A 22,778-nucleotide genomic window follows, 5' to 3' on the forward strand; every position below is an offset into this window, starting at 1 on the left:
TCGCAAGTCCAATGATTTGTCATGTTAGTGTTTTCTTGTTGTTATGTTTAAAGTGATTTTGGTGCTTCTGGTGACACCTAAAGGTGATTTAACAAATCAAAAATTTCCTATGACCCTTACAATGCATAGCCTTCACAAGTACTATGTTTTGTCAAAGTCCTCACAAATATAGGTTAACAAGTATGTGTGTGTGTGTGTGTGTGTGTGTGTGTGTGTGTGTGTGTGTGTGTGTGTGTGTGTGTGTGTGTGTGTGTTTCCCAGAGATGAAAACGTACTGGATAAGTTGGTGGTTCATTCCACTGTGGCAACACAGGATTAAGTAAGCCGACAAGAAACTGAATGAATTAATAAACAAATAATAATAAAAACTTAAAATAAATGAATGAATGAACAAATGAATGAATGAATGATTATATATGCTTTAGAGAGGTATACATTACATACAAAGAGTAGATCAAAAAAAGTATTGATGAATATGATGTTTATAGATAAAATTGTAATGTTTTTGGCAAAAGAAAAATCTATCATTTGTATTGTGTATTTGTGGCTATTCCTAAATGATAATAAAATAAAATGAAATATACCTGTGAATGTTTCTGCTGAACTTATAAATGCAATGGCAAATTTAAGTCAATCAGTGCTGACAACAGTTTGAGTGTGTGCACATGTGGTGTTTAAATTCTGCCATCTTGCCAAATCACTCATTATAGCAAACTGCAAATATGATGTAAGAGATTCATTTCACAGCTTCTGTGATTAAATTGTGAGTTTTTGTGAAAACACAAACAATGTGCAATACATATTATGTCTGTATAAATGTTTTTTTCTCCTCTTTTTTTACGTAATAATGACATTTTGTTCTTGCCGCTGAAAACCATAGCTGACATTAACTAAATGTGTTATGGATTCAGTACTCCAGAAATTCTGAATTTATTGATGTTTTTAGGAGACAGTGATTTTATGTGTTGTCCATTGTGGATAAAAAGGAAACTCTAATGCCTTTTGTGTACTTAAATGCCCTTTTGCACTGTGTTTTGTAATTTGGTAAATGCACAGTATTGGTGAATTGGTACAGTATTTCAGCAGTAAATCTACTACTACTACTATACTCTCTCTCTTTCTCTCTTTCTCTCTTTCTCTCTCTCTCTCTCTCTCTCTCTCTCTCTCTCGTTTAAGACTTGACATTTACTGTTAATGTCATCATTCATAGAGAAATGAAGAGTGAAAATCTAGACTAGCAGACTAGCAAGGCAGTTGATCATTGTACATTCATCTTTGATGTCAAGCAATCATGTTCTTAAAGTCAGCTTTACATATAAAATGTTTCAAGTTATTGTATGAATGTATGTATGTATGTATGTATGTATGTATGTATGTATGTATGTATGTATGTATGCATGTGTGTGTGTGTGTGTGTGTGTGTGTGCACCTATTTATTTATTTATTTATTCATGTATTTATTTTAATAATAATACATCTTATAAAAGAAAGGAGTTTGGTCATTAGGTGGTGCATTATGGAAAACATGTTACTCTGAAAAGAAGACATAATTATGTGTAAATAAAATAAGAATATAATTATTCATAAACTGTTCCAATTAATACTTTTTGGCAAAGTTATTTCACACTTTTGTTTTGCAGACCAACCTCATATTCCCTGTTGTACAGTTCTTATGACCCAGCATGGTGGGTGTGTTGTTCACACTTCAGTGATTTACATGCTACTTTCTTTTGTTTATGCAGTTTGACATCCCACAAATCCTCTGTAAATTGATGAAATATTGGAACCTGCATGATCTCTCTGTGTGAGCCAATGTTAACACGCAGTGCTGTATATATAATGAGCCAAGGTCATAAAAAATAGCATTCTGATGCTTATTTTGCATTCCTGTGCTTTTTTTGTAGATTTTTGAAAGTTTTTGCTCAGAAATTTCTAGTGAAGTTAATAATTATTACAAAAAGATATAAAGTAATACATTGAATCTTTCTTTCTTTCTTTCTTTCTTTCTTTCTTTCTTTCTTTCTTTCTTTCTTTCTTTCTTTCTTTATTTCTTTCTTTCTTTCTTTCTTTCTTTCTGTGACTCTCTCCTGTGTGTGTGTGTGTGTGTGTGTGTGTGTGTGTGTGTGTGTGTGTGTGTGTGTGTGTGGTATTAATACTTTTATCTTCTCTCTCATTTTCACAATTAAATGCATATTATTCAAACCCCTTCAAAATAACTACAAATACAGCCAATAATAGCTGAACCCCTGGCAACAAAAGTGAGTACACCCCTAAGTAAATTTTTTTTCTTTTTTCTTTTTTCTCTTTTCATTTTTTCTTTCCCTGTGTCATGTAACTCATAAGTGTTACACTGTCTCGGGTATCCACAGATAGCAGGTGAGTGAAATTTGGTATAAAAGCTCTTCCACTCTCTCAACCAGGCCACTGAAAGTTCAACACTGCACCTCATGGCAAACAACTCTCAGAAGACCTGGAAAACAAATTGTTGCCTTACATAAACATGGCCTAGGCTATAAGAAGATAGCCAACACTCTGAAACTGTGCTGCAGCACAGTGTCTCAGACCATTCAGTGCTTTAAGAGGACAGGTTCTTCCCAGACAGGCCTCGTCATGGTCAGCCAAAGAAGCTGAGTGCACGTTCTCAGCATCACATGCAAAGATTGTCTTTGAAAAACAGACAAATGAGTGCTTTCAGCATTGCTGCAGAGATTGAAAATATGGGAGGTCAGCCAGTCAGTGGTCAGATCGTACGCCGCACACTGCATCAAGTTAGTCTGCATGATTGTGGTCCTAAAAGGAAACCTCTTCTAAAGATGATGCAAGAAAGCTTGCAAACTATTTGCTGCAGACATGCAAACTAAGTACCAGGATTACTGGAACCATGTCCTGTGGTCTCAGACCAAGATAAACCCATTTGGTTCAGATGGTGTCAAGTCTGTTTGGCAGCAACCAGGTGGGGAGTACAAAGACAAGTTCATGGAGGGAAACATGAATTTTAACATGTACTGTGACATACTGAAGCAGTTCTCTCAGGAAACTGGACTGCAGAGCATTGTTCCAGTATGATAATGACCCCAAACACACCTCCAGGATGACCACTGCCTTGCTAAAGAGGCTAAGGGTAAAGGTGATGGACTGACCAAGCATGTCTCCAGACATAAACCCGATATAACACCTCTGGGGCATTCTGAAAAGGAAGGTGGTGGAGCACAAGGTGTAAAATGTCCACCACCTCCATGATGTTGTGATGGAGGAGTGGAAGATAATTTCAGTGGCAACCTGTGAAGCTCTGGTCAACTCCATGCCCCAAAGAATGATGATGGCCACACAAAATATTGACATTTCACATTTTCACTTAGGGGTGTACTCACTTTTGTTGCCAGGGGTTCAGCTATTATTGGCTGTATTTGTAGTTATTTTGAGAGGACAGTAAAATTACTCTGCTATACACACTTTACAATGACTACTATTCATTGTGTCAAAGAGTCATTTCTGCAGTGTTGTCCTATGAAAAGTTATAAATAAATATTTGCAGAAGTAGGAGGGGTGTACTCACTTTTGTGACATACTGTATATACAGTATATATAACTGCTTTCTAAATGTAGTAGATTTGGTAGAATTAGATTTTCATCAAACTTCTTTAAAGTGTTACTATCATGATATGACAAATGTCATAAATGTAAGTGAGATTCTATGTATGGTCATGACAACTGGTGCTACGTGTCATTTGCTCAGTTATGCCATTTTAAATGCAAAGAGCAGTGTTGTGGGTAACACATTACAAGTAATGTGAGTTATATAATAATATTGCTTTTCTAAGGAACAACTCAAGTAACAAAAAGTAAAAAAAAAAAAAAACTTAAAAATGCACTTCTCAGTAAGGTTAATTAGTTAATGCATTTACTAACATTAACTACATATGAACATTACTTGTACAGCATTTATTTATCATAATTCAACATTTATTAATGCATTAACATCCAAATTCATGCTTGTGAACATTAGCTACTGCACCATAACTAATACAACCTTATTGTAAAGTGTTACCAAAACATGTACTGACAGAATCTTTTTATTTTAATTATTTGCTTTAAAAATAAATTGCTGAATTAAATTAACATAGTCATTTTGAATCACGCACTCAATGAGCGAGCGCAATCATTATTTTAAACACATGAGAGAAAAGGAAAAGGGTATTGCCTTAATGGACCGTGATTTTTCTTAACTAATGAGACAAAAAGTACAAAAGTAGCAAACACATGACTTTAAACTTTCATTAATCTGTATATACGGCATGTGCAGCTCTGGGGACAGGAATTATATGAAATTATAATTATTTAATGTGTTTTTTTAAGGTAAATGAAGGTGTAGGATATAAAGTTGTTAAATAACATTGTTCATTGCAGAGCTCTATATAAATAATAATAATAATAATAATAATAATGATAATAATAATAATAATAAATACTACTTTATTTACCCTAAAAACACTGAAGATGGCATTGTTTGTTATGACAACTTTTACATAAGAAATACATTAGATCAAGTCTTCATTTTTATCATGACAACACTACAACATAACGTCACAAATCTGTCATAATCATGATTGTCATGAATATTTTACTGATCATGTTTTCAGCTGGGCTAACTTTATTTGTCAGTACAAAGTCTTATTAAATGTGTCATTACTCTGTTAAATACTTTTTAACTGCTTTATTAATATTTGATGACATTTCAATGACACATTTAGCTTGTACCACCGTAGTTGAGGTCAACAACTATTATTAATGACACTGTTATAAAATCCATGACATATTTACATTGCCACATGACTATCAACTTGTGTTATTTTGGTGGTCAAAACAGGTTGTGATGTATTTGTGTATGTCAAGTTGTCTTAAAAAACAATGGCATTTAAATGAATGACACTTAATGACAGTTGTTGTAAGCATGCATAACATCTCATTCAAATTCATGACATGTTATGTCATGATTATAAATGTTTAATGACAGTTTTATGAAAACCGCTTCAAGTAAAATGTTATCTTTTTACTTTTTATTTATTTATTTATTTATTTATTTATTATACATGATGGCTTTCATTTATTATATAAGCTGCTGTTTTAAAATCTGTTCCCCCATTTATCCTCTTCACTTTTCCCCTGTTGTTGACAGTAGGAGCCAACAAAGGCGATGATTTCACCAATAATGAGGGTGGCGAAAATAAAGGTATTTTTCATCTTATCCCATTAAAAACAAAACAACAAAAAAATCCAGCCTGAAACTTGCATGAAAGCAAATCTTTTTTTCCCCTCTTTTTTTCTGTCAATTGATTTGATGAATTATTTACTATTTTATTCGTACCATTTTTGCCCATTGAAGCGCACCATCATGGACCCCTTTTTGACACCTCTTTCCTCTTTGGAGATTCTTGGCTCAGAGCTGAATGAGTGTATGAAAAGGCTCAAGTTTGCCTCTCCAGAAAATTGAAGAACATCCATAAAATAACACTTGTTCTAACATAGACATTACCTTCTCCCAGTGCTGCAAAGTGAAAGACGGTCGACGAAAGCCTGCATGCTCTTTTCTCTCCTGCTCAAAGAAATTATTAAACAGTCATGTTTCCCTCTTCTTTTAACAGTTTTGCAATTGTTTTTATTTCATTGCCCGGTGAAGCATGAACACTAACCTGTGTTGTTTTGACAGTGGAAATCTGTTCATTTGTTACTCCTGTCTGATGCTATGCTGAAGAAACTCTTCTCGCTGTAATATTAATGGTTTGCTCTTAATGCATCTCGTTTCACTTGCACAAGTAACATTTTGTACGACAATGTACTGTAGAGCTGTGTGAATGAGAGCAGTCCAGTATTTTATTTATACATCCTGGGGATAACTGCGGCAGGTCAGTGATGTGTGTATGGTAATTGAATTGATCTCTATTGGGCCCAGGATGTCTTTTGGTTGCCGTTGACACGTCTGATAAATTGCTGTAGTGGATTTGACTGTGGTTTGTGGCTGGCGAGGAGTCAGCTGTCATGATCTCTGAGTGATGTGTGCGATCATTGATTGCTGCTGTCCAGACATGTTGTATTTTTTGATTGCCCTCTGATACCTGTATCCGTATGGAAGAGAGTAAGCATGTGAATGAAGTTGTCTGGGGGAAATATTAGACATAAAAATATATATATATATATATTTTTTTTTTGCTCTTTTGGCAGCTTTAGTAAGGACAGTAAATGGAAAAGAAAGAAAGAAAGAAAAAAAGAAAGAAAGGCTGTTACTCTTCATGTGAGTGGGTAAAATACATGTCATGATGTTTTTCTGCTAAAGGGGCTGCTGGTATGATATTCTGCTGGATTTTGCTGAAAAAAAATAAAAAAATAAAAATAAATATATATATATATATATATATATATATATATATATATATATATATATATATATATATATATATATATATATATATATATATATATATATATATATATATATATATATATATATATATATATATATATATATATATATATATATATATATATATATATATATATATATATTTATATATATATATATATATATATATATATATATATATATATATATAGAAAACCCACACGAACCCTGGGATAACATGCAAACTCCAAACAAAAACACCATCTGACCCAGCCGAGGCTTGAAGCAGCGAACTTCTTGCTGTGAGGCAAACGTACTACCCACTGTGCCACCGCATCGCCCTACTGTAATAATAATAACAATAATAATTAATAATTGTATTATTATTAATATTATTATTGTTATTATTATTAATTGTGGTTGTTGTTGTTGTTGTTGTTGTTGTTGTTGTTGTTGTTGTTTTCTATTATCTAAATAGGTTATCTAAATTTATATTGGCATTTAGTTAGACATGATAGTTTGTAAATGTAAGAGTGTGAGATCAAGCCTAAAAGTGTTTGTGTATATGATCGAAAACAGTGTTATTGTTTCTTTGTTTGTTTGTTTTTTCAGCTGATTTGAAATTCATCACTGGATTGAATGGGCATTATCAGTGGATATCGGCTGATGGATATGGGCCAGTAGGGGCCTGGTATTATCCATCCACATGGTTGTTCAGCTATAAATCACATAAGGCTGCAGCCAGAACTTAACAAGAATTATTTATATAATTTATACAATTTCCCAATAATTGGATTTATTAACATCTACCCCTAAACCCAATTGTGACAGTACTGCAAAAACAGATTTGGATCTGGAGTCTTCTCTATTAGTGTAAATGATTAACCACGAGAATTATTTATAATATTTATTAAATTTTCCATTAATTGTATTTTATTAACCTCTACCCCTACCCCAACCCTAAACTGAACCATCACAGTAATGTATAAGAACAGATCTGTATCTGGAGTCTTCTCTGTTATTATAGCTGATTAATCATGTGGATGAATGATAACAGCCTTCTGAGCCTAATAGTAGGCACAGAAGGCCCCTACTGGCCCATATCTATCATCTGATAACAAATGATAACGCCAATTTAGTCAAGTGATAACATTAGAATTGGGTGTTTTTTTTTTTTTTTTTCATCAGGTGCACTGATTTAACAAATGTATTTTTTTTCTGATATCTACATTGTACAGTAAGTATATGGAAACTATTTGTATGCTCATTTACAACCACAGAACTTACTCTTAGAAGGAGAAGCTCAGTCTTGACCATATTTGGAAGGTTTGTGAAAATTAATAAACTCTACTCTGATGCTTGTGATCCCAACCCCTAAACTTAATCAATGAATCAATGAGTTCATTCACATGGACACCAATAATCTGATTTTAAAATCATTTAGACAATACTCTGATTAAGATTCTACCATGCAAACCATTGGTCTCAAACTGGATTCTTGTAGGGCCGCAGCTCTGCACAGATTTGCTCCAACCCTAATCAAACACAGCTGATCCGACTAATCAAGGTGTTCAAGACTCTTAAGCAGGTGTGAGTTGGAAGTGGTTGGAGCTAAGCTCGACCCTCCAGGAATCCAGTTTGAGACCTATGATGTAAACAGTAATTTTTGATCAATTTAATTCGACTAAAGTCATGATCAAAACAGAAATTGAATTAGGACACATAGATTATGCCGATTTTTGTCACATTATTAAAGTGCAGTACAGACATGTAAACACAGCAATCAAACTACTACCTTCGTGTCGAATTTTCAACCCATTTTGCGACAGGATAGTCTATACACACATGGCTATTTGACATTGTTCTTTGCACCTACCGAGTCAGTGAAGAACCACAGACACCTGCATCACAAAATGTAGAGGGTTTTTTTTTTTTCCTTCATACGGCATGCAGTATTGATTTCTATTAAAATAATACTCTTCCATCAGTTCCTCACATCCAATATCCATTTATCAAAGAGATAAAAACAAACTGTAGTTAAACAAATTCACAAAGTTGATCAAAAATATAAATGAAACACCCGAAATTACATGAAACTATGGAGGAAATGTGGATAGCATGATGTGCTATATTGTAAAACAGAATAATGAAAGAAACATGCAAAAAGCAACTCATGTAAACACCTTAATCATATTATGGTCTTTTTCAGATTAAAGCAAATCATTTGATTACTGATGTCCATGTAAACATTGTCATTGAGCTATGTTAAGCTAGGCTAAAAGTGCTCCTACAAGACTGGAAATTGTCTGATTTGATTAAAAAAATGGTGAAACTGAACGGTTTAACTTTAGGGGAGTTACCATACCATTGCATACTTTATACTCAATTAGTAATCAAACAAAGAATAAGAAGGAATATAGATTTAGATGTTATAAACATAAACAACTGGACTTGAAACATTTTTGGACGGTCACATTTTTAAATTCTACTTAAAAAAAAAAAAAAAAAGAGAAGAAACAGCCTTGAGTCCAGCAAATACCTCCACCGAACGGAGCAGAAGATGGTGTTTTCAGAAGGGCAGGATCGATGCTCTCTGTCTGTGTGAACATCTGCAGTGGCGATGAATTACTCTTCCTGGCTCCCTCGAGGTTGTACCTATGCCATAAGACTCCCCTGCAAAATCACCCTACAGCAATGCACCAGCCTCCGCAATTTCCTGCCACCTTTAAAACTTACCCAGGAAGTCTCTTTAAATGCATAGAAATGAAAGAGAAAGCTACTCTTTTGGTCTGTAGTCCTTTTAAAGGGATGATGCTTTTTAGACTCAGCTTGTAACAGGGAGAAAGAGCTTCCGTTTTTGGAAAGAAACGAGTGAAAGAATATCACTTGTCAACCATGCTTTAATTGGTTAACATGGGATGTGAATGGAGGCCCTACGGCATTACTTTAACAGCTTTATTAAAGGTTGATGTTGAAAGCCTACATTTGAGAGCCAGTAGCAGTACATGAATATCAAACGCAGTGCATGTCCAGAAGCCACAGTTGAGGTTGGCGTGTTGTAAGGCCAGTAATAGGCATACAATTGTCTTTAATGATATATTATAGCTATGTTTTTTGCTTGCATGACTACCGCGTATTGCTGTGCATTACAAATCAGTGTTACAGCTGAACAGACTGACTGAACAGCTCAGCACTGTACAGACTGCATGGCCATTAACAGCCATGCTTTTAAATGAAACTATGCAAAATGTTATACAAAATTGAAAATCCATGAAGATTAGTGTATCTATATAAAAAGAAAATCTGAAGGAAAAAAAGGTAAATAAACTACTCACATTAAATAACAATAATGTTGTATTACTCACACAATCGCCTCACAACAAGAAGATCGCTGATTTGAGCCCTGGCTGGGACAGTTGGAATTTCTGTGTAGAGTTTGCATGTTTTCCCTGTATTTATTTAGGTTTCCCCCGGGTGCTTTGGTTTCTGCACAGTCAAACGACATGCGCTATAGGTCAATTGAATAAACTATAATAATGTTTGTGTGTGTGTGTGTGTGTGTGTGTGTGTGTGTGTGTGTGTGTGTGTGAAAGAGTGTGAATGGGTGTTTCCCAGTGTTGGGTTGCGGCTGGAAGGTCATCTGCTGCATAAAACATATGCTGGATAAGTTGGCCATTCATTCCGCTGTGGCAAACCCTGATTATTAAGGGATTAAGTCAAAATGAAAATGAATGAAGGAATGTATAACTTTTTATATAAAAAACACTCAACATTGATTGACTCATTCATTGTTTCTCACCAAATCATCATAATCGATTATTATTAAAGGCTCATTCATTCATTCATTTATTCATTCATTCATTTATTCATTCATTCATTTTCCTTCGGCTTAGTCCCTTATTATTGAGGGGTTGCCACAGTGAAATGAACCGCCTATTCCATCATATGTGTATACAAATTATTCCAGCATATGTTTAACGCAACTGATGCCCTTCCAGCAGAAACCCGTTACTGGAAAACATCCATACATTCACACATTCCCATTTACACACACAAAACACACACTCACTATAGCCAATTTAGATCACCAATTCACCAATAGCACATGTCTTTGGACTGTGGGGGAAACCAGAGCACCCATAGGAAACCCTAACCAGCTTTGGCTTGGACCAGCGACCATCTCACTGTGCAGTGACAATGCTAACCACGGATCTACTATGCTGCCTATAAAGGCTCCTGTAACACTAAAGAGTGAAGTAATTCATGTAAATTCATGTGAATAAATTACATTTCAAATAAATATTTAAACTTGGGTTAAATAGACAGACAGAAAGACAGACATTTTAATTGTAAAAGCTCAGCATAAGCTTGGTGGGAAAAATACATCCAGTTTGTTCCATGTTCCTAAGACGCCATCTAAATATAGGAAGACATGAAGACAAGTAAATGATGACAGAATTTTCATTTTTAGATTAACTATTTCTTTAATAAGAACTGTTGGGTCTAATGAAGAATTCATCTCTCCTGCTCTCTCTCTCTCTCTCTCTCTCTCTCTCTCTCTCTCTCTCTCTCTCTCTCTCTCTTTCTCCCTGCTTTGTATAAAGATGAGTAATGTGTGCAGTGCCGTGCGGCACATGAGGGAATATATTATCCTCCTCGGCCTGTCCTGGCAATGATGAATGTCCAGGGTGTGAGCACTGCAGAGTCGCCCCCACTCACTCTCGCCTTTCGTTCTTTTTCTCCCTCCCTTTTCCCTCTGACACTCTTGCTCTCTCTCTATCTGTCCTTTTATTTTATTTCTGTATTTCATGTTCTCTCATTGCCATTGCCCACCTTTCCTTGAAACAGCCCAGTTCTGTAGATACAACAAGAAAAGGAGCTTTTATAACATCTATGCATTAAAACTTGGGCACTGACAAGACATGTTCAAAGTGGATGCCTAAAGGGCCGTTCAAACTGGAAATGAATGTCTTTAGTGCTTGTGTTGTATCCTGCCAAATCTGACTCATGACCAATGGTGTAAAGTATCAAATTAAAATGCTCAAATTATTGTAAATTGTAATTTACTAAGTAGTTTTAAAGATGTGTACTTTTACTTTCCCTTGAGTACATTTTTAGTGCTGTATCTGTACTTTTACTCCACTACTTTCCTTATATGTGCAGTCACTACTTTTAGTTTTTGCAGTCACTACTATTTTTTCTTGTCTATGGGGATTAGAAAAATCAGTCCTGCGATTCCTGTCCAATCAATTCGCACATAGAAAGTAAATTGCATTACAATGAACTAACACAAGACATGGGCAATTTATGATTGCCACAAACTGTTTGGAAGCATTAAAAGTGTCCAAGAAGATGTCCAAAATCTTTACATGCATTCACCCACCGACTAGATGCATCTCACCGATGAGAAGATGACAGATGTTTACTGTATGATGACTGAAATGGCCTTAAACACCCAGCAGCCACAAGATGTCAACATGATGTCAGATTGAAGTTGTACCCCAACATCGTGGAGACTTTGCATTTTGTATGGACATAAACATCAGGCCAACCTAAAACCAACCAAATATCAACTTCTAATAATGTTAGAGCTTGACGTTGTGTGGATGTTACCTCTACAATCTCTATCAGATGTTTGGTTTTGGTAGTCATACTTAATGCAATCTCACGGCAATTCGTAACTTTTTGATTTGGTGGCTAATTCGTATGAATTTGTAGGATCTAATTCATATAATTTAAGATGATTTGCTCTGGCTGGGGTGCTAGGGGTGGCTTTGGGTGCCGCGCCTTCTTTTTTAAAATTGTACATTTTTATATGACTGAACTCAAACAAATTTGTATGAATAATCCACTAAACTGACAAAACGCAAAATACTTGAGATCAGGCTGTCATACCTGACAAATAACTTTATGATGCTTTAAGTTATTGCCTCGATGTTGGATTTTGGTCAGTTTCTAACACAACCTAAAATCAACAAAATATCAAAATCATTTGATGTCATTGAATTTAAAACATGACATTACCTGTTTAAAACATATTCTTCAGCCAATGGTGTCATTCTTCCTCCAGCGTGCAAAAATACCTCCAATAATGATTCAGGATTTTAAAAAGTTTTGATTCAGTATTTGTTTATACCGCTGTCACTCTCTCGTGTGCACATGAATGCGCTGTGTGTGTGCGCGCACAAACTGCAGACTTGTGTGAATGGCTGCAGATGTACAAATCTACATTTGTTAACAGATAGTTTAATCTACTTATCAGAATAATGGAAATTATCAGCCTGACAAATTTTATTGGATGAACTTTTTTTTTTTTTTATTCCTTACTCAAAACATAAAATACATAAATACATTTAGATCATTTACTTTAATCATTACTGTTGGAATGTGAATAGACTTTCAGCAAATTAAATTGTTGACAAGTCATTTTGATTGTTCATAACTGATTTTTTTTATTTTAATTTTTTTACTTAAAAACTTTATTTGTTGTGCACTTTGAACTTTAAAACTTTGAATACTTTTTTTCAGATATATTCAAAAACAGCTACATTACACACTGCATGAAAGGTAAAGTGAATATGATGAAGGTGAAGACAGAATTTCATTTCCAGTGACCTTTTCCTGTAAAACTCAATAACCACAATCATTATTGCAACGGGGTAAATGGATAACTCTGTAGAACTTTGACTTTTTGTGCAGTCCAAAATGTATAATATAGGATAATGTAACATCATTAGACATCTTGTGCAAAATCTCACTGTAAATTAAAAATTAGCATTGTCCAAGGATTGTGTGATAAAAAAACATGACTTTAAATGTTTATTATTATTGTTGTTGTTGTTATTATTATTATTATTATTACGATTGCTATTATTATTATTATTATTATTATTATACAACCTTCTGTCAAATAATAAGTTCAAGTTTTGAAAGTCAAGACATTTGGTTCCCTTCCATAGCATCTGGAGAAGCTGTTTTTGAATACAAAACCTCGTTCTGTGTGAGTAGTCTGTAACCCTGTCCTCTTCATCATTCCCCCAGAGCCCAAATGTTTGCCAACATATGCAGGTTTCCAATGCCAGTTGAGTTCCAACACACCTGGGATGCAAAATGTGCGTAGATGTGCTGCCTTCTCAGCTAACAGCCCATCCAATATGTCTCCTTGATCTATGAGTTTTGTTATGAAGAGCCTTAAGATGTGCTTTGGCATCTACTCAGAACAAGTTCATGGCAGCACTCCATTCTCATAATGCCTCTCTGGAAAACTCTTTCTCCAGTCGCTGTAACAATGAATGATTTAAATTGTTTTCTTGGAAAGAGCTCATGAAATTAGAACGTAAACTGCTTCTTCTGGGTCAAGTTTGTCAGATCTTCCATACAAGAGGTTTCCAATTTTGTGGGTGGTAATGGTACCCATTTGCGTATTTGGGTCATGATAGGTAACACTAGATTGCCGTAAAAGGCTAAAACGTCAACACGATGCTTGCATAACATCTCCACTAAACTAGAGAAGCCCCAGTGCAGCTATTAGTCTGCCTGGTTGAGAGGTGGTGTTAGACAGGAGGTTCTGGCCTTGCTGATGGTCCAGCGCAATAAAGGCGCTGCAACGCTGAAAGTTGTACACCAGCAAAGAGCTGCAAAATAGATGCACTCGCATTAGTGCTCCGCCTGGCGCCCACTCAGAACCCGACCGAGATTAATCACCTGTCACGACGGGTTGTTTTCTACCTCTCCCTCTCTTTCGCTTTCCCTCTCACTGTTTTCCTCTCTCTCCTTCTCTCTGTTTTCCTTTGCGGGGGAGAACGATACACAGACTTGCCTTTAATTCTGCTCGCCTGCCCACAGGCGCTGTAGGGTTGTGCCAACTCTGCAGCAGACCACTCTGTGTGTGTGTGTGTGTGTGTGTGTGTGTGCACGTGTCTATGTGTTTATACACCACTTCTGTGCAGTTAATGAAGCCATATGCAACACAAACCAATAATCAAAGTACAGTGAGGTGCCCTTGGCTGTATACCAATTACTCAGGGTCTTACGCTGTCCCCTGTTGGGCTCCACTTCAGTCTGAGATGCCAACAAGGGCGTTTCTAATGCAGATATACCACTCCCACTGAGAGCAGTGAGTGTGTTTATGGAGGTGGATGCAAACAGTGACACACACACACATACTGAATGTCATAACCCCTTTCTGATGCCATTAGCTCTCATCCCATCAGCTGTTTTGAGCGGGCTGAGGAAACTGTTTGGTGAAATATTTGTATACACATTACCCTAATAACCAACAGTGCAAACCACAGAGCATTAAAACACACTTAATTAAACATGCACACTGATTATTCACCCTAAAAAAAAAAAAAAAAACACTGTTAAGGCTGGTTTGTAACCAGTAATTTTTGTTTTCTTTGAGGAATATTTTAATCAGTTTTTAGTCTGTGAGTATTTTAATTGCTGCTCTTTTGGCCCAGCAATTTATTAGAAAAGCCAATATTCTTGAACTGAGAAAAAAGAAAATATCCTTATTTACTCACCTTTATGCTGTTACAAACCTGTACTGTACGACCTTATTTCTTTTGTAGAATACAATGAGATATTTTAAAGCATTAGCAACCACTACTATTTTTACTTACATTCTTTAAAGGATATTCTCTTACATTCAGCAGAACAGCAAACATTATACATGTTTAGAACAACACAAGTAAATGGATGAGTAAATGATGACAGCTTTTTAGATTTTGGTATAGATATCCAATATTAATTTTCATTTTTTCTTCGGCTTATTCCCTTTATTAATCAGGGGTCGCCACAGCGTGATATATATATATATATATATATATATATATATATATATATATATATATATATATATATACATGCAGGCGGGCGGGCGGGCGGGCGGGCGGGCAGACAGACAGACAGACAGACAGACAGACAGACAGACAGACAGACAGACAGACAGACAGACAGACAGACAGATAGATAGATAGATAGATAGATAGATAGATAGATAGATAGATAGATAGATAGATAGATAGATAGATAGATAGATAGATAGTTCTGTTACAATGATTATTAAAAAAAAAAAAAAAAACATTGGAATAATTAAATAAAGCAAATTACAATTCATATAAACTGCCCATAAATAAATAAATAAATAAATAAATAAATAAATAAATAAATAAATAAATAAATAAATAAATAAATAAATAATAATACTTTTAAAAAGTAAAAAAATAAATAAAAAAGTAGGCTGGATGACTTTCAAGTGGGAGTGACTTATTCTTCAAGTAGGCTGGATTTAGGGTTAGTATACGTGTAGAAGACATTAATAAAGCACAACAGGTTACTGAACTCAGCGCTTCAACCGATCATCGATACAAGATCTTGATGAAAATCTAATGCAAATCTGTATGAGAATAAATGTTGTGACATGCATATATGCATGCACATATGCAGTCATATGGAAACAGTGTTAATAGTGTGAATAGTGTAATAGTTGTTATCAACGCTAAAGGTGGTTCAAAAAAATATTACAGTGTGTGACTTTTTTAGTGGTCAGTGTATATTTTTTAATTTTTTACAGCTTTGACTAAGATACATTCACTGATGTTAATATTTAGCCTTTGCAGCACAAGAGCACTTGTATAGAAATGATCAGCATGTTTTTATTGTGACTAAACACATGAACACAGCTGCATGTACAATAGCTGTCCTGTTCAAGACCATTAGTCATTTGATGCAAAAAATCTATAGCCTACTAAGCCTGCCTGCAATTTGTGAAATGCTATCAAAGACTTCCTCATCCTAGGGCTTCATGTCTCCTGTTTTATAATCAGCCTCCTACACATGTACTAATCAGAGGCTTTAATCAGAACAAGAGAGCCCCACAAATAACCAACTCATCCGCAGCAATTACGGACTTCCTTGTGCATCAGCCACATCTTGAGGTGAATCTCACTGAGGTGGGATTAGTTTCAATGAAATTGTGCCTTGGTAATGGTAAAAAGCAGCAATCTAATTTGAGATATTTGTCTGATTTTCTTCTTTCGGATTGTAGTGTTGGGTTGTACTTGTCAAGGTTTAAACCCTAATGTGTTTTACTGATCTTCATTTACTGAGAAAAAAATGCCAGTACTTTTGTCAGTTTTGTTTTATTTGATACAAAAAAAAAAAAAAAAAAACATTGATCATTCGGTAACACTGTATTTTGATGGTCCATTTGAATATTAGTAGACTGTCTGCTTAATATCTGTTGTTTCTCATTCAACAGACATTTAACTGACTATAAGACTCTTTGCAAGTACATGTCAACTTACACTAACCCTAACCCCAACCTAACAGTCTACTTATAATCTAATGAGAATCTGTTGGCATATACTGTAAATGCAATGTAACTTAACCAACAAACGGACCGTCAAAATAAAGTGTGTCCCATCATTCATCTCACAGATGTAATGTGTATACAGTATAAGGATGGACACTTTAATCTAATTGTGATTTATTATTATTATTTTTTTTTACTAACACTGTGATTTAACTTGCTTCTATTTTTAAAATAAAGAGAATATTTTCACATGACCACACAAACTAAAATATTTTCAGTTTACACAATTAGTCAGCTAAACCAGTTTAATTGAGAAATTATGCAAATCGTTCCTGTGCTGAGGTTACACATAATTAACAAATGGCATCACTTAACTACTTTACATCAGCAATAATTCATTTCACAAAACAAGATGATTACTGCAGAGTATGTGAAAATGAACTAGGTATTTTAAAAATGTAAAACATTTCATATTTCTACAATTTACCCATGGTTGTACAGTTGACTCTGGATATATGAAATCTTATTTCAAAATGCTGGCCAGCAGGCCATTTACGACTCCCTTTCTTCATAACTGATGTAAAAAATATAACGAGATTCAGCCCTTAAAAAAATAAAAAATAAATAAATATATAAATATAAATATAAGTCTGTTGCAAATAAACAGACTCTTGTGGTTCTGACCCGATGACCTATTGGACATTTAAGGTACTGCACTGTATAAACTGATTTACATCACCACTGTTGACAGGTAATACTTAAAATATAAGCTTCATGTCTTTTGTCCTAAGATGCATCTGTTACATCGATTTTGCACTTGCTTGTGCTTGCTCATCATGACTCTAGTGACACTACATGTTCTAATGAATATTGCCTATTTTTTAGCCACTCTGTAATTATAATTAAGGCATTTCAACAATGTCAGTGGAAATAATAAAAATGGAACCTGTGATACTTTCTCTGCTTTACTTTTCTATGTCTCATGGCCACAATGTAATCACTAGGATTGTTCCAATTCTGATACTTGAATCGAAAACACCACCAATACTGTAACAAAAATTTCAAACCCAAAGTCTTTTTTATTTTAATTTTTTTTTTTTTTCCACAAATTAACTATTTTTCCACAAACAGGTACTAGGACTGGTATACTTCAGACTGGATCCCTTAACATTTTGATATTGTATTAAACATTTAGATATTAGAGTAGGTACAGTTTGCCTGGTCACAATTACATATATGGAATGTTATTCCTAAGATATCTGAGACATGCATGAACAGATTTTATGTAAACTAAAAGATGTGCTAACAATCAGTTACATTATTAATATTTGGATTATAAGTTGCTGCACATTTTTATACTATTGTATTTCAAGAGTTCACAATTAGCTGATGATCTATCATAAGCTTGTTTGGCATGCTTTGCCAGGAGAGAGCCCTGAGCTCAAGGGATCCTCATGCCCTAGGCTCCCCCCATTCGCAGAGCAAGAGGGGAGCTTGAGCTTAGGTAGATCATAACAACTCTCTGGCTGAAGTAGCTAAGCTAAATTATTTTGAAAAAAACTAAAAAAAAAAAAGAGGATCATTTCACCACACAATCACCACACAGCAAGAAGGTCACTGCTTCAAACCTTGGCTGGGTCAGTTAGCATTTCTGTGTGTCTGCATGAATAAATAAATAAATAGAAAATGAAAAATACAGGGGTGCTAATATTTTAGGAGGGCTAGCAATTCTGACTTCAACTGTAAGTCTGATATAAGAATAGTTCACTGGGAGCATTTGTTTATGTCTAAATAAGGAATAATAATTTGTTTATATACCATAAATAAACTCAATTCATAAAAGCTAGTAGATTTCTATACATAAAAAAGGCTATAGAACATTTCTAGTAATTATTGACTTTGTGGTTTAAAAGTCACATTTTACATTACCACAATATTATTGCAAATTGCACTAGTGTGTTTAGATGGTTTGTTTTTATTCCTCTTTTTTTTTGTCCTGCAGACATCCATGATGAGAATGGACTGAGACCTGTTATGGTGTACATCCATGGTGGATCCTACATGGAAGGAACAGGGAATATGATTGACGGCAGTATTCTAGCCAGCTATGGAAACGTCATTGTAGTGACCCTGAACTATAGGCTGGGAGTGCTGGGTAAGTCATTTGTTTTTCATTAAATGGTGGATGGTTTTGATTGGGAGATATCTTGCTGACCTCCTGTTTTATATTCAGCCGGTTGCATGTGTAATAAAGATATATGGGTGTTTTAAGAGGCTCTTGATCTTGGAATTGCTGAGAAGGATATGGGTCATAGGCTTAAAAATTTAAAGAATATAAAATGAGGGTGCAAATCAGTTTAAATGGATTAGATGCAATATACTCAGATTCAAGCAAATATTCCTGAAAGTTTATTGTACTTAATGAAATAAAAGTTATGTGAAGTCAAACTCAGATGAAGGTGAACTTAAACTATTTGTTTTTAAGGAAATGTCTAGTTTCAGCTTGAGAATCCAGAGTGAAATATGTTTTTTTTGTCTATGTTTTCATAAGAAATACTATGAAGAACATGGAGTTGTAATGTTCTGTTGTGTTTAAGGCTTTCTGGGCTTTTTGTTGTTTTTGTAGGGTTACAATTGTGGAGTAGACATTGAGTATTGAAGACTGGTTGTACATACTGGTTATATATATAAGGCTATATATATTAAGCTTCCATCGAGAGTACCGAGTCTTTTCATTTGGTACAAAGTTTTGATATCAAAATATATAAGTCTTGTTATGATTAACCCTGGGGCACACCAAGTGAACGTCAAAGAAATTGTGGTGATGAAAACTGCCCGTGTTGTTGCCTAAAATCATAAGTTGACTTTACCTGTTGCTTTAAAATGGTTAGTTTTGCTTTAAAAAGTGAGTAAACACAATTGCTCCACAATTGTGAAGATAAATGAACTTAGCATGATTATAAAAAATTAATTGAATCAACTTACCTGTTCCAAGTTACAATGGGTTTACTCACTTTTTAAAGGTGCTGTATGTAAGTTTTTGTCTCTTCTAAACCATACAAATACCATAATATGTTTAATATTATATCATATAATAATATATATTGCATGCTAAGTAAACATACTTGTTTATGTGGAAAAGAAATGCTGAAGTAAGATATCCTGTTTTGAAAATGTGCATTACATGATGGAACGTCTCACTTTGTTTTGTTCCCTTTAACCGCCCCAATGCCAGTTTACCCAATTATATTTCAGCACCCTGGGTTGCCTTGGTTGCCTCGTTTGTGACCAAAATGCAACCTCCGTAGAGTAATAGCCTTTGAAATGAGACAGAGTTACACATGTGGTGTTTTTTTAAATAACAAATAATATAAAAATGATGAACATAAATATTAAGTTACCAGGTTACTTTGTAACAGTGTCTTAACAAAATTGTATGTGAACACATTTGCCGTGATAAGCAGTTTGGCTGTTTGCACCAGACGAAATACAACATAGATTAAATACAGCCAGTCAAAAGCACAGAATAGTGCACTCACTGCACTCCAACGAAATGGTAAGGTTTGCAATCAAATGAATAGATAATAAACTTTGTTAACATTATTAAATGTACATGCTGAATAAAGCACAAGTCCGTATATCCTGTTGTTCAGGTGCAATAAGTCAAAGCCATTTCTAAAATGTTTATTTAAGGTGTTGGTTAGTACAAAAGAACTCCTTTTGACATGAAAAATAATCCTTCTATCGTGTGCTGTTGCTTTCATTTAGAACATGACTCAAATCAACCTTTAGGCTCGATAGTCAGGCACACTCCTGTTGATGTCATCAATCTGGCAACCTGTGCTTGTGAGTGTTTTGAACTAGGACTACAATAACTAGTTCAACCACTGGGTTTCAAACTTACAAACTGCACATTTTAAGAGAAGTCAACTGTTTGCTTTTAGGACAATTGGTTTATTTACTTTTTAAGTAAAGTAAATACTCACTTTTTTCAGTGCAAAAGGAAACTGGATCTAGTACTGCATACACCCAAAATGCAAACAAAGTAGCATTTGTACAGATTTTACAACACTTTTTGCTCACCACAGTGGATTTTGATCATGCAAATGTATCTAGTATTGAGATAATCCATCAATATGTGAATATAAAATAAAAATAAATAAATAACAAAATGTAAGTTGGCTTATTTGTGTTCTCTTTTGATTTGCATTGTTTGCTTACTTTAGTCAGTTCAGTTGTTTTTCTTGTACTATGAATTTCTTTCACAAACAGCCAATTACTATTCTAAATGGTAAATTGAGCAAACTCCTTTTAATGCAAGCCTGATTAGAGGCAATGTGTAGAAGTCACCAAACAAACTAGCCAAACAGATACTCACAGATTGCCCCACACTTCCCAATGGCTAACCGTCAGCTTGGTATATGCCTTTGTAAACCAAGAGTGCGTGACTACAAATCTATGGCAAAAAGAAATGAGCGCCCCACTGATGCTGTCACATGAGGTAAATTGCTTTCGCAAGAGGATAAACAATCTACATGTGCAATCCACGTGCACAAAGTATATCTCCAATGTGTGGAACACAAGCCGGATGGATGAGAGATGATTCTCTCAAATGAACACAAGCGCTGCTTTTGCCTTTGTGCTCACATGATCACTTTTACTTCTGTCAGCCATAGGGCTGGACTTGCTGTTTTAATAGTAACCTGTAATGTCATTGGTTATGTTCACTGTGCCTGACACAGGATCAGTTTCTTCCCCCAGGCAGTCCATCTCATAAACCCTTGAAAATAATTGTGGAACAAACAACAGTGTTAGATATAATACACATCTATTTTGTTTAACAGCATACTTACTTTACCTCTCAATTAGGATATAATAATATAGCTACGCATTCAATATTGTGTGCATAGTAATATATCTGTACATGCATTATCTAAGTTTTTGTCCTGTCACTTTTAATACTGTGGATGATAACAAATTCACAAAAACAAATTATGTGTATTGTAAATCTGCGTAGGAATAAAGCTCTTTCAGATTCAAATTCTGAAATCAGCTTTGATATTGTAACTGTTTCAATGATCTATCATTCAAATGTGACCTAAAACATGGCAGTATGATCAAAAAAAAATAAAAAATAAAAATAAAATATATATATATATATATATATATATATATATATATATATATATATATATATATATATTTTTTTTTTTTTTTTTAAATGAACAAATCTTTGCTAACTTACGATTCAATTCTTTGGCGATATGTGGCCCACGATAATGAGAATATCACAATTTGCAATATCTACAATATTTAATATATTGGAAGAAATTTTATCAATGATATATCTTGACATATTTGACTGAAAAAAGAATAAAATACTTATAATAAAGAAATCTTATGCATTTATTTATGCCAACATTTCCAATATTGTGCAAAGAAATCTGCATTCGCATAATAACTCACAGCCTGCTAGTCTTAAATGTAACAATGTACAGCTAGACAGATAAAAAATGCATGAACTTTAAAAAAACAACATGAACATTAATTAACGTGTAAACCATGATACTGAAACGTCAGTAGTAATTTACTATAAAGTGCTTTATGTCTATGAAGTGGGCAGTAATAGTTGCGAAGGACTCGGTGCTCCTTGATGTCCGTTGGTTACAGCAATCTGTTTAGCAGATCGGAGCGCACACTCCACTTTGACCCTGGGATCTGCATACAATGCAGGGATGACTTTGTCTGTAAAGTGCCGACGACTGGGTATTTCGTAACTTGTTTCCAGTGCTGCCAACATTCTGCAAAATCCATCATTCTCGACCACGCTGTAAGGGCAAAGGTCCTTGCAAATAAATTCTGCGATGGACTTAGTGATACCTGTGCCCCCAGTGAGCCAAAGGGAAGCTTGTATTGAATGCAGTAGTAATTGTCGGCTGACTTGGTTTGCCCTCATTATCACCTGAGAGTAGTTCACCATGATAGCGAACTAGGTGCATTTGCAGTTTCGTAATGTTGCTGTTATATTTATGTTGGCTTGAGAAAGCCAACATACTGTTATGC

At 34.7% G+C, this 22,778-nt stretch overlaps 1 protein-coding gene across 4 annotated transcripts in view; it reads left to right on the top strand.

The window, feature by feature from the left end:
• The window catches only part of nlgn4xa (neuroligin 4 X-linked a), a 188,390-nt gene that overhangs the window by 54,157 nt on the left and 111,455 nt on the right, over positions 1 to 22,778 (top strand). For 2 of the 4 annotated variants that reach the window (XM_087236007.1, NM_001166331.1), the window contains 1 exon segment: positions 18,718 to 18,870. In XM_087236007.1, coding sequence (XP_087092133.1) covers positions 18,718 to 18,870 — 153 coding nt within the window. 4 annotated transcript variants of the gene reach the window in all.

This window comes from Danio rerio, chromosome 1 (genome assembly GCF_052040795.2).
Source record: "Danio rerio strain M-AB ecotype USA chromosome 1, GRCz13ab, whole genome shotgun sequence".
Lineage (NCBI taxonomy): Eukaryota > Metazoa > Chordata > Actinopteri > Cypriniformes > Danionidae > Danio > Danio rerio.